We start from the raw sequence: 17,706 nt of genomic DNA, 5'->3' as shown, positions 1-17,706 counted from the left end.
CTGCTCCCTTCCATGCCTCGCACTCTGCTTCCCTGTGCTCCCCTCACTGCATCCCTCCTAACACACCATGCTCCCCCACAGAAGTGATGTAAGGAGAAGCAGGAAAGGGAGCGGGCAGCAGGCAGAAGCCAAGGTTTTGGGACTGTCATGAGGCTATGCCCCTTTATTTTTGAAAATTTGATTTTTCAACTTTCAACTGACTGGAAATTTTGCAATTTGAAATGAGACAGAACAAACTGCTTAAAAATGCAAGGCCACATTCCAAGATGGAGTTGAGAAACAAACAAATCACCTTCAGGGGAGAGTGAAGAGAGAGAAATTTCCTATAAACTAGACACCCATTGAAACTCATAACTGTCTAAGGATGAGACATTAAAAAATGCAAAGTACTGGAAATTGAATCAATGGTTGCCCCAGACAGACCACCCAAAACCTCTTGGAAATACACAATGGGTGAAGTGTTTCAAAGCAAGGTTGTCCAGCCACTGGAGAGAGATTGCAAGTGACACAGGCAGTGTCCAGAAAGTCTTCAGCAGAGGAAACAAGCTGAAGGTTTTATAATAAGCATGTCGGCCATTTCGAGAAGTCAATTCTACCAGAAATCTACCAGCAAACCAAGATCTCAGAATAATTGTAACATCTTCTACATCTGGCCACATCCAAGAAACCAGCTAACCTAAATCGGCCACAGCGTTTAAAATTTACACCTCAAGGACAATCAAAGGACACAACCATATATTCTTTTACCTTTTTTATTGGACTCTAACTCTTTATTTCTGATACATGTGTGTATGTGTGCGTGTGCGTGTGCACGTGTGTGTGTCTGTGTGTTTGTGTGTGTCTGTGTGTTTGTGTGTGTTTGTGTGTCTGTGTGTTTGTGTACAGTGTGTGTGCTTGTGTATAGTGTGTGTGCTTGTGTATATGTGTGCATGTGCACGTGTGTGTCTGTGTGTTTGTGTGTGTCTGTGTTTGTGCGTGTTTGTGTGTGTCCGTGTGTTTGTGTATAGTGTGTAGTGTGTATATGCGTGTGTGTGTGTGTCTATGTGTTTGTGTGCGCGTGTGTGCTTGTGTGTAGTGTGTGTGCTTGTGTATATGTGCGTGTGTGTGTGTGTCTGTATCCGAATGATTACATGAGGGCCGAATGCTTGGCGTTGCATTATATTATTTTTCTTGGGCTTAGTGATTAATAAATTTGTTCTTTCTTAACTCAAGAAAACCTTGTTTGATTGGCACCTGATTGCTCACAGCTTAAATAGTTAAATACATTCTGATTTGGAAAAGGCATATCCTCATGAAAAAGAAACTTAAACCTTTGCTGTGACCAACCAGGGAAGCTGAATATAGGGGAGCCCAGTTGACCCCTTCTCACCTGGTCAATACAGGACACATGATGACGTGAGTGGTTGGAGAAACCTCGTATGTGCCAACGGCTGGAGTGGGAGTTGGCTTCCTGATTCCCATTCCCTGCTCAATGGCAGCAGCAGGAATTGCAAAGTTGGAGAGCAGCAATTAAAGGTCAAGTCACAAGCTGACCCTGCCCCCCACGATAACTCACCCACCTCTGGGGAAAGAAGTGATAAACCCTACCTAAAGCACAAGCAAGGGATATGGGTTACATCCTCACATGCTCCTCCTGCTCCGGGCTGAGTTTCAACTTTATATGTGAACATCATATAGCATACGCCTGATATTCAAGTTCACACCACTGCAGTATGAGTCATCGAAAATAAAGTACCGCAGCTTAATATGTACTTTAACGCTTAATGGAGAGTCCTTGCTACTGCAGAGAGAGAAAGAGCTCCACAAATACACATGGCATTTACAGCGTCATCATCAAGTATACATGAAGAAAAAAGGTTTCTTTCCTGACTCAATGAGGCAGCTATAAGCTCCCTGTGCAGGCAGGCGGGGGGGAATTCCCTCAGACGGGAGTGCGCTCTTTTGTGCATGCACACTAAAGAGCGCACTGATCTCCCTGAGGCTAAGTGCTGCCTCAGGGAGATCGGCTCCGATTGAAAACTTTAAATAAAGGTGATAAAAAAAATATCCCTGCCAGGTCCCCTCATGTGACACTGTCACATGAGTTGGGACATGTCCATAACTTTTATTGAAACATTCATAAAAATTTAAAAACCCTCATGAAACCTCATCCCGCTCGTGGACGAGGTTTCATGTTTTTTCTGAAGCCCGCTAGGGCTCCCGGCCTGCCCGCCAACCTTAAGGTTGGACGGGCAGGTCCATTAATCATCTTAATTAGTTTTTTAATGGCCTTAATAGGCCATTCCTGCCGAACTGCAAATCTAAATGACACGGGGTGACGTCGGGACGCATGCCCGATGTATCCCCGCGTCATTTTATGCGTCGGCCAGTGGGCCCCGCCCCCACTCGGAAGATGCTGCCCCATGTCTAATTGGTTGCCCATGATACATCGAGCTCGATATTTGGCTCCATTGACATCAATGAAACTGAATATCAGGAGTGGCGTGTAACAGACGGCAGGGACACTACAACCCAAGACCAACTTCTGCCACAGTGACTTTCCCAACAGAGCATCCTACTGTGCTTCAGCAAACCCAATTTGAAAAGCTCGCTATGTTTTTTGCCGGTTGGAAATACAGGGTCCAAAATTGGGGTTGATATTGCCCATTCTTTAGGTGCTATGGGTGCCGTTTGCGAACCAAATCCCCACCATCAACATCCTGGTTATTACCATTGATCAGAAACTGTACTGGACCAGCTATATAAATAGTGTGGCTACAAGGGCAGGTCAGAGGCTGGGAATTCTGCGGCGAGTAACTCACCTCCTGACTCCCCAAAACCTGTTCACCCTCTACAAGACACAAGTCAGGAGTGTGATGGAATACTCTCCACTTGCCTGGATGAGTGCAGCTCCAACAACACTCGAGAAGCTCAACACCGTCCAGGACAAACGGGTGCGCTCGATCAGCACCACATCCTCCATCTTAAACATTAATTCCCTCCACCACCAACACACATTGGCAGCCATTTGTATCCTCTACGAGATGCACTTTTTCAACAGCACCTTCCAAACCCATGACCTCTACCACCTAGAAGGATAAGAGCAGCAGATGCTTGGGAACACCACCACCTGCAAGTTCCCCTCCAAGTGACATATCATCCTGACTTTCTTTTATGTCGCTGTTCCTTCACTGTCACTGGGTCAAAATCCTGTAACTCCCTCTCTAGCAGAATGGGTCTACCTACATCCCATGGGCTGCAGCGGTTCAAGAAGCCAGCTCACCGCCACCTTCTCAAGGGCAATTAGGGATGGGCAGCAAATGTCGGCCAACAATGCTCACATCTCACGAATAAAAGGTGACATCTTGCAACCTAAAGGATTCCGCCAGAGGGGTTTCCCCTCCACTCCAAGGGGCCTACTGGCCTCAGCCCTCGCAGTTTTTGACTTGGATTCCTGCCTCTGATGGGTCCTCCATGTTGAGACGCCCTCAACAGCACCCACTTCTCCCTGTAAGGTGGTTACTCACTACAAAATTCCCAACCTCTGAGCTGCGCTTATAGGCTGGTCAAGTTGAGATTCTGGTCAATGATAAGTTGCGGTTTTAGGTCCCCAAAAGGTACCCATAGCGCTGAAACAATGTAAATCTCAATTTTACACCCTGTACTTCTAATCAGAAAAACATCATGGTGTACCTTTCCAGTTGGATTTGACTGGATGGCAAGCTTGGAAATGGCCAATGAGGAAGCCGCCTCCCAGGAGAATGTTGAGCTGGTCTCGCTGCCATAAGCACAGGCTCCAGATCTCCCATTTGTTCACGGTCCTGAAGCTGCTGGGAAAGTCCAGCCCATTAACTCCCCACGGATGCTGCCTGTCCTTCGGAATATTTCCAGCATTTTCATTACCTCTAGACTCAACTAATTCCAACGTTCTCCTAGCTGGTCTCCCACATTCTACACTCGTAAGCTTGAGGCCATTCAAAATCCTGCTGCTTGTGTCTTAACTTCCAGCAAGTCCCATTCACCCATCGCCTCTGTGTTTGCTGATCTACATGGGCTCCTGGTCAAGCAATCTCTTGATTTTAAAATCCTCATCCATGTTTTCAGATTCCCCCCTTGGCATCACCTCCCCCTATCTCTGTATTCTCCTCCAGCAACACAACCCTCAGAGAAATCTGCACTCCTCTAATTCTGGCTTCTTGAGCATCCCTGATTTTAATCGCACTGCCATTGGTGGCCCTGCCTTCAGTTGCCTTGGCCCTACACTCCTAAGTACTCTCTCTACGCCCCTCCACTTCTCTATTTCACTTACTTCCTTTAGCCATTCCTTAAAACCTGCCCCTTTGACCAAGACTCTGGCCATCAGGCCTAAAATCTCCTTCGATGGCTTGGTATCATATTTTGTTTTATAATGCATGCGCGAAACGCCGTGGGGCATCTTATTATGTTAAAGGCGCTATTTTAATATAAGTTGTTGTTGTTTTCCAGTTTTATTTCTAGCTCCCAGTTTGTCGACACTAAACAAGCAGACATAAGGGCTCTCTCCTGTCCTGTAACCTGTGCAGAGCCGTACATCCTCTTCATTACAAGACCATGTGCAAATTGACTTCCATTTGTGCTGTGTCAGCAGGGAGGAACAACCTTGCTGCACTACAGCGTGACTCGTGCCCAGAGGCTCAGGTCACTACAGGGAAGAGAAGCTGCACAGTGTTCTCCATCAGCCCTGAAGAACTGCCTATCATATATTCATGCTCATCTTGCTAAATGCTGACAAGAGGCAGAATTGAAAGAACTGAGATTCTGTCACTAATAAGATGGTTGTTTTGAAGCATTTGCTTCAAGCTTGAAGCCAGCATGGCACATTGGGACTGCATTCACCTAAGATACTTCACTGCATTGGGAATAGATTAAACCAAGAGACCCTGCACATTGTGTTCTAAAAGCTGCTGTGTTTTTCCGGTTGTACGTTGGTTCTGTAACACAAATTTTCTGCCAATAGAATTAATCTGCACTGCTCCTTCTTATAACATTCAAAGCTTTCCTGACTCACAGCCAGGTTATAAATATTTATTACGTTGGTAATCTGTTGTTGGTGTTGTGCTGCTTTGCTCTGAATGGCACACTGAGAATAGTGCTAGCACTGTATAGAGACACATGAATCTAATTTACCTAATGCACACTGGGGTTGAGAGACTTGCATTGTCTCCAAGTTTAATGTTTTGTGGAATTTTGACCACAACTAATGAGGTACGGAACCATAGTAAGACATGGTTAATAATATTTTATAAGACATAGGCATAAACAGTGTACTCATTATAAATCTAGTGATTAATCAAAGTTGTCCTACTTATACATTGACCAGCATTTTCTAATTGTTAGAGTAATTTAGTAAATTATAGCCTTCAGTTTGACTGTTCAGGAAAGCAACATAATCACCTAATTCATTGTTCCTATGGTCTGTACCTAGACATAGGTGTTCGCAAGCAATTTGACCTTGAAAGGTATCACAGCCAAACTCAGCTGTATCTTCATAAAAGCAAAAATACCGCAGATGCTGGAAATCTGAAATAAAAACAGAAAATGCTAGGAACACTCAGCAAGGTGAGGCAGCATCTGTGGAGAGAGAAATAGTGTTAACATTTCAGGTCATTGACCTTTCATCAGAAGACTTCCAACGAGCATTCATTGACCTGAAATGTTAATTCTGGCCCGGATTTTCTGGTCCCGTCTGTTGCGGGAATCATCACGCGCGGGACAGGAAATTTGACGGACCAGTCGACTTTGGGTGGGAATTTCCAGCGGACGGGACCGGAAAATACAGGCCTCTGTTCTCTCTCCACAGATGCTGATTGGGCCACAGCTAGAGCATTGCGTCCAGTTCTGGTCACCGCACTTTAGGAAGGATGGGCAGGTCCTCGAGATGGTGCACAGAAGGTTTACCAGAATGGTTCCAAGGATGAGGAATTACAGCTAAAATGTGAGGCTGGAGAAGCTGGGATTGTTCTCCTTGATGGAGGCATACATGGTTATGACAATTTTAGATAGTCGATAAAGAAAAGCCGCTCCCATTAGTTGATCGTACAAGGACTAGGGGGCACAGATTTAAGATTTTGGGCAAGAGATACGGTGGGGTGGTGGTGGGGGCAGGGGTGTGAAGAAGACCTTTTTTTACGGAGTGAGTGGTAATGACCTGAATCTCTTTGCCTAGGAGGGCTGTGGATGGTGGACAGAGAGAATGAATAATTTCAAATGGGGTGAGTTCTTGCAGGAAATAGACTTTGCAGGGCTATGGGGATAGAGCGGGGTAACGAGGCTGACCGGGCTACTCTACAGAGAGTTGGCTTGGACTCGATGGGCTGAACGGCCTCCTTCTGTGCCCTAATCGTTCTGCGGCTCTATGCTTCCAGAGACGCGGAATATCTGCAGCATTTTCTGTTTTTATTCTAACGTCATCTTCACCTGACGTCCATACAGGAGTGGAGAGAAGTGGAGCGGTCATCAATCAGGAGCAGAAATGATGGCTTTTCTCTCCGCCTCTTTAACTCAAAACAACCAGACAGCCAAACACTACCACTGCTGCACAGCTAACTCAGCATGGACAAGGAGTAAAACCCGAGACTTCTGTTGCTCAGTGACTCAGCAGACAATGCAATTGTCCACTGTGTGATCAGACTGACAATGCCAATATATTCAGAGACATGTCACATTGTACTATCTGCTTTCGAAAAAGGTGAAATCAGCAAAAAAATACTCTTCAACGGAGATAGCAAATAGTTAACTTTCCAGAGCTGAAATAATTCTATTAACCACAGAACTGGAATTGAGTGGTTACCTATGACTGCATCCAGAAGCAAATTACTTCTTCACAGGAATAAAATCCTCTGCCATTTATTAAATAAGAACCCCTAGAGGCTTTATTACCTGCAACCAGTTTCAAATGTCCATAGATTATATATATATATATACATATACATGTGCACTCACACTACTGAATCTCCCATGGCATTGCTCATGGCTGGTCAGAAAAACTGTATCTCTTTGAGCTGACCTTATTGTAGCTGGAGAAAATTGCAAGCAGATCTGTGCAACTGCTCTCAGAGTGCCAACAGTGGTGGGAATATTGCATATTAGGAATTACGGTATGTAGTCTTTAAAAGTGGTATAAGGAAGCATTCTGCTAAGACTTTAGCAACACCTCCAGGTATTACCAATGTCACAAAAGCTCTGAAGAAGAGTCATACCGGACTCGAAACGTTAACTCTGTTCCTCTCTCCACAGACGTTGTCAGACCTGCTGAGTTCTTCCAGCAATTTCCTGTTTTCATTTCCTAAAAGTATTACTAAACCCCAACAGCAGGAATTCTCAAGAAGTTAATATATACAAAAATGTATCCAATAATTAAAGTAAAAAAAACTCACCCAGTAAAGACAAGGCAGAGCAGAGTACAAATCAGTATTGAAACTTGATTAGACATGGCAGATTGTGTCCTCTGAATGGCTCTATGCAAATCATTCTGGAGAGAAAGAAACTTCTGTTGAAGATCCAAATACAAATACAAACTGCCAGACAATTCTGTCCAAATACATTTTAGTCAGCACCAAGGAGCTGTATTTTTCAACATGTAAAGATTAATTTCTCTCCTTAACAAATCAGCTTGAGTTGACCCCATTGTTTTTTTTTTAATGTAACAACGTGGCACAATCTCTACTGCTCACTCCTGTGGTGCTCCTGCATCGCAATCAAGTGCAGCAATAGGTGTCATTGTGGTCTCGTTGCACTTGTCACCCTATCAGGAAACATTAGGGATCCAGGCTTGGAGTGATGGTGGCACCAGGTGCGACAGCCTTTTGACATAGTGCCAATGGAGAGCGTTCCGGGTTATGGGGTATCTCCAACTGCGCAGCATTCTCCCAGTGCTGCAGTGAAGTGCCAACCTGGATTAGGTGCTCGAGTCTCTGGCCCCGTGGTTTTCAATTTCGGTTAAAGAATCCTATAATTATTTTTTATTTGTTTACAGGATGTGGGTGTCGCTGGCTAGGCTGGCATTTATTACCCATCCCTAATTGTCCTTGAGAAGGTGGTGGTGAGCCGCCTTCTTGAACCGCTGCAGTCCCTGTGGTGTAGGTACACCCACAGTGCTGTTAGGGAGGGAGTTCCAGGATTTTGAACCAGCGATTATATTGCAAAATTTTGTGGAACCCCAATCCTCCCCTGCCCTCCCTCAGAAGCATCATTTGAACTGACAACCTTCTGACTAAGGGGTGTGCAAAAGTCCAGTCCCACGGTAAGTCAACCAGTGGGCATTTTGGAGCTAATTGATAAATTAGACAAATTTAAAACTCTGCTCATCTCCGCTATATTGTAATTCAGAAATTCATGAAGAGGAGCTGCTAGTAAACTACAGTTTTAAGCACAGCCTGAGAATTAAGAAAGATAAAGATTAACTAACATCAACAGATGAACAGAATCAATATAATAGCCAGAACAGCTAATTCAGCTCAGTTTCACTCCGTTAGTTAAGGATGGATGTTGCCTCGTTATTGAGCTGCATTTATCTCCCCTGCTGTTATGTGGCTAATCGAGGAGAGCTTTCATTACAGAAATATGCACAGTGTAACACAGGTTATAAATTCGCTTTCCCTGACCTGTGAATGTTGATCGCTTGCTCGGTCACCTCCCACAACCACAGCTCCCCTACCCCAAATAACGACATTCCGATCCCTTGAGTAATGCCTATTCTTTCAAGTTGTGTGTCTTTCCAGTAACTAGGTGCTTATGTGGAAAGAAGAACTGCAAATGCCGGAAAGAAGATGGACTCTGATGAAATGTCTACTCCCAAACTGTTAATCAGTCTTCCTTCTTTTTAGATGTTGTGAATTCCCAACGTTTTGTGATTTCACATTTGAAGTATTTAGTGACGCAGATCAATTTGCAGCCATGACACCAGGTTGCTTTGATGAACATCTTTCAAAAATCTAATCTTGGTTTATTTTTGGTTTCAGAAACGTAAATGAAGTTCTTTGGAAGTGCCTACAGGAAGTAGGATCAAAATTGATTCATTGTTACTTACAATCATGTTCTCCAGTGCATGCTTGGCCAGCCAGCAGTTTAGAAACACTGGGATGAAGAGGTTCCTCAGGGGCGGCCAGAAAATCTGTAACGGAAGGAAAGAGAACAGCTCCACTCAGAAGGAAAATACAAGATAATATTAACAAAAGAAGTTCAATTTAACTCGTGCCTTTAACATAGAAACAACATCTCAAGGTGCTTCACAAATGGAAAACAAGCAAAGCTGTGCAGCTCCAACCACACTCAAGAAACTGGACACCATCTAGGACAAAGCAGCCCGCTTGATTGGCACCCCATCCAGGACTGGGATGGGGTTTCCTAAAGCAAACAAAAATAAAATAAAAGTTTTGCAACTGAATTAATAACATGTCCCTGCTGATGTGACAGAGTTACATGAGGGGACATGTTTCATTACATTTTTATTTTCTTTATTATTTTTTGTTCTATCTCTTCACCTCCCTGAGGCTGCTCTGTGCTGGGCGGGCCTTAATTGGCCTGCCAGCGAGAAATCGCGGAGCGGTGCCCATCGCGGGTGGCGACTGGCTTCCCGACTGCCCTCGCCCTCCCTGCCGAGCCCGCCCGCCAAGGGCAAAATTCTGCCCTATCTTAAATAGTCAGTTATATTAAAGCACAATTAACACAGATACTTATACTTTAAACCAAACTTCTTAACTCAACTTTCCTCCTGCACCCATTTCTCTTATAGCCCCCAATAACTCAGGAATTGGAAGATTTGATCTGAGCGCTGTTTCAAAGATTTGTAAAAGGGCCAAGATTTCTTGCACCTTCCACTTGCCTCTGGCAAGGTTGTCCCTTCAAATTTCCTCCAACTGAGCCACACTTGTAGACTCCCAGTTCACACACAGGCATCTTAAGCATAGCCACCTCAGGTCAGAACTCCCCTGGTTCTAATGTTCTTTAACTTTGGAGCCTGGCATCTAAAACTCTCTCTTTCTCTCTCTTCCTCTTCTCAGCTTGGCTGTCCTAGAAGTTAAACCCACTGTTGGTCGAGTCCTTCAGTTATCAAGTTTTCTACACCCTTTTAGCCGGTATTCAGAATTTCAACTAAACTCTGCTTGAAAGAGATGTTTCCTGCAGCAAGCCTGTTCTCAACTAAACTAAAACCCTACTTGAGATCACAGCCATACCCACATTCTAACCCCCTATAACTAACTTCTTGTTGACCCTTTTCCTATTGCTTATCTTGCAGGCAACTTGGTCACATGATCAGTTGCCAGCAGCAAGATGCTTTACCAGAAATCATCTCCTAGCAAATCCTATTTCTTAAAGGGACCATCACCCCAACATAAAATATAAATTTTCCCCCAAAAAGACAAATCTAACTGTCCTATTTTGGAATGCCAGTTGATGAAGTGTAGTACTGGAGCTAATCTTTACTTAGCTGTACCTTTATTTACAAAATGAAACATTACAAGTATACACCTCCTAAATCAACCACAGCACAGTTTCAATAAGTGTCTCTTTACATGTGCTCAACTGAAACCCCCATTAATGCCCACCAGCTGCATAAAGTTAAACACCATTATAATACAATTAACACTAATATCATGAAAACTGGTTATTGACAGATAATTTTAAGGTTTTTTTGAAATGAAAGTTCTCTGTCTTCATAGGCATTGAAACATGATGGGGAGAATCATTGCTCTGTGGCTGCCAATATATTTGTATCAGCTTGTAGATCATGAATCCTTTCAATATGACATGTTGGATATGATAGGAATTAGCAGTCCCAACTTGAAACAGAATCTGAACTAAAATTCTCAGTGAAAACCTGAGAAATCCCCAGGGTTTAAAAGTGCCTCGATACTGATTGTGAGGTTTGCTCTCTAGACCTATTGGGCTCAGTAGCTCTTTCAAGGAAGAGTTTCTCCAAAGAAAGCAACACAGCTAATTATTTGTACTGTACTTTAACAAAAGGGTATTAAAATAACCTATAACTTTTTGCACTCTATATAAAAAGAGCAGTTGTGAAATGGCTTATTGATAAATTTATTCCAAATGCTGTCGACTTACTTTTCTTACACTTGGATGGAACAAGGCAGCAGCATTAGACATTATGGTCCAGATCTTCTGGTCCCTGGACCGTTGGAGACTAGACGTATTACCCAAGATGCACGTTGGGACCCCGTGGGAATCCCAACGTGCTGACTCTGTGGGAATTGCCAAAGAAGTTTGAACTTCCAATGGGAAATTCCCCTGTCCCCTGGCGCCCTCCAAAAACGTCTCGGACGCTGAGTTAGAGTTGGAAACTTTGGAAAGTTCCGACTTCCTTACCTGGATAGCTACCCAGGAAATGTTAGACAGAAAAATCCTAGTCTAACTCCTGGATAACTATACATCTGACCCTCCAATCACTCACACTGCCCACCCCCAGTGACTCCCCACTTGAACCCCCGAGTACCCCCCTCACCCAACCCAACTACTCCTCTGACCTGACCCGATTACCCCCCCAACCCAACCAAACTAGCCTCCAGCCTGACAACCTCACCCGACCCAGCTACCCCCTGACCCACCTACCCACTCGTCCAACTACTCACCGCATCCACCTGCCATCCTACCTACCTGCCACCCTACCCACTTACCTTGCCCACTCTACCCACTTACCCACATACCTCATCCACCTACCTACCCTACCCATTCACTCATTCATCCATCCGCCCATTCACTAAAGTTCACACTGGGCATTTAAATCAACCTTAAGGCATCTAGTACCGTAAAACAGTCTCTTGGCAGTTCTCTGTGTGGATTCCTGTGCTGAGGGAGTTCCTCTGCATTGTGTATCGGAGATCTGGCTTTTTCAAACATATCCAGGTAAGTGGGTAGTTTCCTGTCTGGCCAGTATTGGATACAGTGGGCAGGATTTTGCCCTTGGCGGGGGTGTTTGGCAGGGACGGGCGGGGCAGTCAGGAAGCTGACCAGCTGCCCACGATCGGCTCTGCACCGCGATTTCATGCTGGCAGGCCAATTAAAGCCCGGTCAGCGTGGAACGCGAGCGGCAGTGCTGAGTGCTGTCTGTGTGTGGGATGGGGGAAGAGGGCGAGTGGGCCTAGCGTGATCTTCGCACATGCACGCGAAAGAGCGCTTCAATCTCCCCGAGGCACGGAGCTGCCTCAAGGAGATGAAACGCTGTTTAAAAAAAAGTAAAGGAAATAAGTTTGTCATAAGACATGTCCCCTCATGTGACTCTGTCACATGAGCTAGGACATGTTTTTAATTCAAAAATAACATTTTTACCTGACATTTATTTGCTTTAGGAAACCTCATCCCGCCCGTGGATGAGGTTTCTTGAAAAATGCAAAGGCCGCTTGGCCTTTTCGCCTGCCCACCAGCCGTTAGGTTGGACGGACAGCGTAAATTTAAAACAAAAACAGAATTACCTGGAAAAACTCAGCAGGTCTGGCAGCATCGGTGGAGAAGAAATCAGTTAACGTTTCGAGTCCTCATAACTCATGACTCGTAAATTTAAAGTTGATTAGCTTCTTAATGGCCTTCATCGGCCTTTTAATTGTCAGCGGGCGTGCAGCCGACTCCAGTGCGCGCCCGCCAAAAGAAATATCGCGAGACTGCACGGTGACGGCAGGACGCTCGCCCGACGTCATCGCATGTCATTTTGCGCTCGGGCGTGTCAGGCGCGTGCCCGCACGCCGAGTGTAATATTCTGCCCAGTGGCTCCAATGCTGATTGGAAGATTTGAGCTGATGTTTCAGCTATTGAAATTTCAGAAAGATCAAACATGCTCCGAGACAAGCTGTTCCAGTGTAGCTATAACACTGGCACCTACCCAACAAGTGCAAAAGTGCTCATGTATGTCCTGTCCACTAAAAGCAAGACAAGTCCAACCTGGCCAATTACCGTCCCATTTGTCTGCTCTCAAAGTGACGAAAGGTGTTGTTGATAGTGTTATCAAGCAATGCTTACTCACCAGTAACCTGCTCAGTGATGCTCAGTTTGGATGCTGCCAGCCCTCATTACAGCCTCCATCCAAACCTGGACAAAGGAGCTGAATTCCAGAGGTGAGGTGAGAGTGACTGCCCTCAAGGCAGCATTTGACCAACTTTAATTGTCACCAAGAAGCCCCAGCAAAACTGAAGTCAATGGGAATCAGGGGGAAAGCTTTCCACTGGTTGAGTTACACTTAGAGCAAATGAAGACAATTGTTACTGTTGGAGGCCACTCATTTTAGTGCAGGTGTTCCTCAGATAATGAAGAGGTCCATGGCCATATGCAGAAAGGCCTGGACAGCATCCAGCCTTGGGCTGATAAGTAGCAAGTAACATTGACACCACAAAAGTGCCATGAGTAATGACTGTCTCCAGCAAGAAATAATCTAATCAGCTCTCCTTCACATTTAACAGCATTACCAACGCTGAATCGCCCACTAACAACATCCTGAGGCTTACCATAGATCAGAAACTTAAGTAGATCAGCCATATATATATATATATTGTGGGCAGGATATTGAGTTCGGTGAGCGGGGGGGTGGGGCAGTAAAATGACGCAGGATAACGTTAGGTGGAACTCCCGACATCATCCCACGTCCTTTCAATTTTCAGGTCGGCGGGGGCGCAGCCGAGTCAGCTGTGTGCTCGCCGACCTGTCAACGGCCAATTGAGGCCAGTTAAAAATTAATTGAAGTAGTTGAAGGACCTGCCTGTCCAACCTTAAGGTTGGCGGGCAGGCCGGGAGCCCTGGCGGGCTTCAGAAAAAGCATGAAACCTCAACCACGGGCGGGATGAGGTTTCATGTAGAGTTTTAAAAATTTAATAAAAGTTTGATTAAAAGTGATGGACATGTCCCAACTCATGTGACAGTGTCACGTGAGGGGACATGTCAGGGAAATTTTATTTTTCTATATTTCACATTTTTGAATTTGGCACCGATCTCCCTGAGGCAGCACTTAGCCTCAGGGATCAGTGCGCTCTTTCGCGTGAAAGGGCACACTCTTGGCTGAGGGAATTCCTCCCCTGCCCGCACAGGGAGTGCAGAGCGGACATCACTCTGGGCGGGCCTTAATTGGCCCGCCCACGTAAAATAGCGGCACGCCTCCGATCGGGGGCGTGCGCTCCTGAACTTCCCCCCCTGACGGTGGGGAAATTCTTCCCTGTGGTTACAACAGCAGGTCAGAGGCTGGGAATTCTGTGGCAAGTAATTCATCTCCTGATTCCCCAAAGCCTGTCCACTATCTACAAGTCAGGGGTCTGGTGGAATACTCCCCCGTTGCCTGGATGAGTGCAGCTTCAACAACACTCAAGACAATCTAGGACAAAGCAGCCCGCTCGATTAGCACCCCATCCACCACCTTCACCAATCACTCCCTCCAAAACTAATGCATTGTGACGGCAGTGTGTACGATATATACTGCAGCAACTTCCTGGGGATTCTTCAACACCATTTTCCAAACTTGTGATTTCTACCGCCTAGAAGAACAAGGGCAGCAAGCACATAGGAACTTCACCACCAGTAAATTCCCCTCCATGCATCGTCCTGTTTTGGAAATATATCGCCGTTCCTTCTTTAACATCAGAACGCCCTCCCGAACAGCATTGTGGGTGTACCTGCACACATGGGCCGCAGCGGCTCAAGGCAGCAGCTCACAAAAAACCTTCTCAAAGGCCATGATGGACGGATAATAAATCCTGGGGCAGGATTTTCGGGTCTTCGGGTGGGCGCGGTGGGCGGGTGGGCCTGGAAGTGGCCGGGAGATGGACCCGCTGCCCGCGATCGGTCCCCCGACCCGTGATTTCACGCTCTCTGGCCAATTCACGGGCAGCTAGCGTGAAAGGTGCGCTGAAAGGCTCAGCGCTGCTGGGGTGGGGTGGGGGGGGGGGGGGCGGGCGGGAGGAGGGCGAGCAAAGTCTCCTCATGCGCGGGGGGAGCGCGCACTGAAAGCTCCCTGAAGGCGGGGAGCTACCTCAGGGAGCTGAACAATTTTAAAATCAGAAATATTAAGATTTTTAAAATCAGAAAAAAATGTCCCGACATGGGGGTCAACTCACAATAACACAAGCAGAATAAAAATTCGGCTCAAAAGTTTATATCTATTTTTTAATTTAATTGTAGAAACCTCATCCCGCCTGTGGATGAGGTTTGCGAAAAAGTCAAAAGGCCGCCTGCCCCGCTAACCATGAGATTGGACGGGCAGCAAAAACTAGCTTTCAATTGATTGAATAAGGGCCTTAATAGGCCTCTTCATTGTCGGTGGGCGCACTGCTGACTCTCGCCCGTGCCCGCCTACCGAAATATCGCACGAGTGCGCAATGACGTCGGGATGCTTGCCCCACGTCACCGCGCACTATTTTACGCCCGATCGGGTCGGGCGCGCGCCCGCCTGCCCACGGGATGTAGAATCCTACCCTCCCGGCTTTGCCAGTAATGCCCACGTCCCGTTGACAAATGATTTAAAAAAAAGTAACCTCAATTTACAATAGGTGGCATTATGTGAAATTACTGTGATTGTCTGGACACAAAAACCCCTCATTAGAATGACGAAGATTCGAGTTGCTACATGGATAATGATTGGCTTGGGATACTGAATGGGTGACCTTTACATCTGCCTGATGCACGCAGCAGATTCACATACGCTGAGGTGCCCAAGTTCACCCATGGTACTGGGTCCTTGAAAAACACTTTGCAGCGTAGACTTCATGGGGTCTGTTGCCATAGTAAAGTGCCTTTCAAAACACTATTACAGCGAGACAGTGAAGTGCGTACTGATTCTAATAAGGCGCCCACCACATCCAGTGCTACTAAATTTATAGCTTTTAATCTCAGTATTAATAAAATTGTAGCTAGGAATATGGGAAAACATTGGCCTGCAGGAGAAACAGCACCATTTGCAGAAAGTACAAACATCTAGTGTGCCAGAAATTTTCAGAAGGTATTGCAAAGGATCAATCAAATGGGATTGCTAATTATATCCCTATATATTAACTGAATTGTGTTCAGTAATGTTTAGATGGAAAATTATTTCACCCGCAGTTTATCGCTTTGATATGGACAGACTCTGTGACTCAACCAAATGAACTAAATTAACAAAATTAGGGACAAAGTAAAAGGCAGCCCCTTAAAGGGAAACTGCAAAAGCAAAAACAAAATTTAAAGGAAACTTGCAAACATTAAACCAAAATGTGATTAGTAGGGTCAATAAAAGGTGAAACTGAATATATAGACAGAGCACCTTCTGTAAATAATTTGTCTTTTGACTTCTTAGGGGCCCATTAGAGTTGTGACAATTTTATAGTGGTTCGGGGTCTGTAAACTTGAAGGTAGTTGTATTAACACATGAATGGTTGTTTGTGAAGAGAACACTGGAAGAAGTTATCTGTCAAAGGGGTGCAGCCTCAGGGGATGGGAAGGTTACATGTGCACATGAAGGTTAGAAGACCTTTGATAGTTTCTGTGACTGGTTTCATCCTAAAGGTTTGATTGACTGATCAATCAGGATGCATAAGTCATTGACAGTGGGACAATGAAAGGAACATTAAGTGATTCTAAACCAATGCAAGGTTGGGTGGAAAAATGATACAAAACGTTGTTAGGCCGATTTTACACAGGCAAGGCAGTCAAGGGTTGGGGGGAGGGGGGTGGCCAGGCAGGAAGTAGAGTTAAGGCCACAATCAAATCAGCCCTGATCTTATTGAATGGCGGAGCAGGCTTGAGGGGCCGAATGGCCTACTCCTGCTCCTATTTCCAGTGTTCTTATGTTTCTTGAAACAGTTACTGCTGCAAGGGAAACCTTAGAATTTGATGAGGCTTAATCTGTTGACAATTCAGCTGTTAATGTCTGTAAAAACTCATAGGTGGTGATGTTAGGTGCATATTTAGTTATTGAAAATAATACATAATATCATACACTTGAGGACTAACATAAGTAGGAACATAAATCCTCAAACACACATTACCTTTCCTGTTCTGAGCTTTGATGAGAACACTCATTAAAAATCAACAAAGATTCACATTCATGTAGTGTTCTTCATGACCACAGGCATCCCAAAGCACTTTACAGTCAATGAAGTACTTTTTGAAGTATAGTCACTGTTGTAATGTGGGAAACACAACAGCCAATTTGCGCACAGCAAGCTCCCACAAACAGCAATGTAATAATGATAAATTTTGTTCAAGCCATCCGGTATGCCTCCCCTGTTCTTCAAAATAGTATGAATGGATCTTTTACATCCACCTGCGAGGGTGGACGGGCCCTTGCTTTAAGGTCTCCTTGAAAAATTGCACCTCTGGCCGTCCAGCACTCCCTCTGTGCTGCACCAGAGTGCCAGCTGTAATTTTTGTGCTCAAGCTCAGGAAAGGGACTTGAGCCTGGAACCTTGGACTAGAGAGCTACCAACTGAGCCACGGTCAACACTCATGGTGATGGCATCATGGTGACATTGCCCCTATGCCCCTGGGACATGGGCAGGAAGAGGGAGTGACATTCAAACTCAATACTGCCACTATAATAGCATTTTATTTGGAAAATCAAGACGAGGATCCCACTTTTCCATAAAATAAACTTCAAATGAAAAATTAGTCTGATTAGTGTAAAACATGGGCAGGATTTTCCCTTTGTCGGGCACAGCATGAAAGGTGCGCCGAAGAGCTCAGCTCTGCTGGGGCGGAGGCAGGAGAGGGTGAGCGTGGAAGTCT

The 17,706-nt window shown here is 45.3% G+C and overlaps 1 protein-coding gene across 1 annotated transcript in view; it reads right to left on the bottom strand.

The window, feature by feature from the left end:
* kcnt1b (potassium sodium-activated channel subfamily T member 1b) overlaps positions 1 to 17,706 on the bottom strand; it is a 226,744-nt gene that overhangs the window by 137,744 nt on the left and 71,294 nt on the right. Inside the window, exons 8-9 of the mRNA XM_078551275.1 lie at positions 9,047 to 9,130; positions 7,395 to 7,489 (exon numbers count right to left, since the gene is read on the bottom strand). Coding sequence (XP_078407401.1) covers positions 7,395 to 7,489; positions 9,047 to 9,130 — 179 coding nt within the window. The remainder of the gene's footprint in view (positions 1 to 7,394; positions 7,490 to 9,046; positions 9,131 to 17,706) is intronic.

This window comes from Cetorhinus maximus, chromosome 10 (assembly GCF_964194155.1).
Source record: "Cetorhinus maximus chromosome 10, sCetMax3.hap1.1, whole genome shotgun sequence".
Taxonomy (NCBI): Eukaryota; Metazoa; Chordata; class Chondrichthyes; order Lamniformes; family Cetorhinidae; genus Cetorhinus; species Cetorhinus maximus.
The sequence above is the reverse complement of the archived record's forward strand: the minus strand, read 5'-3'. Positions and strand labels throughout refer to the sequence as shown.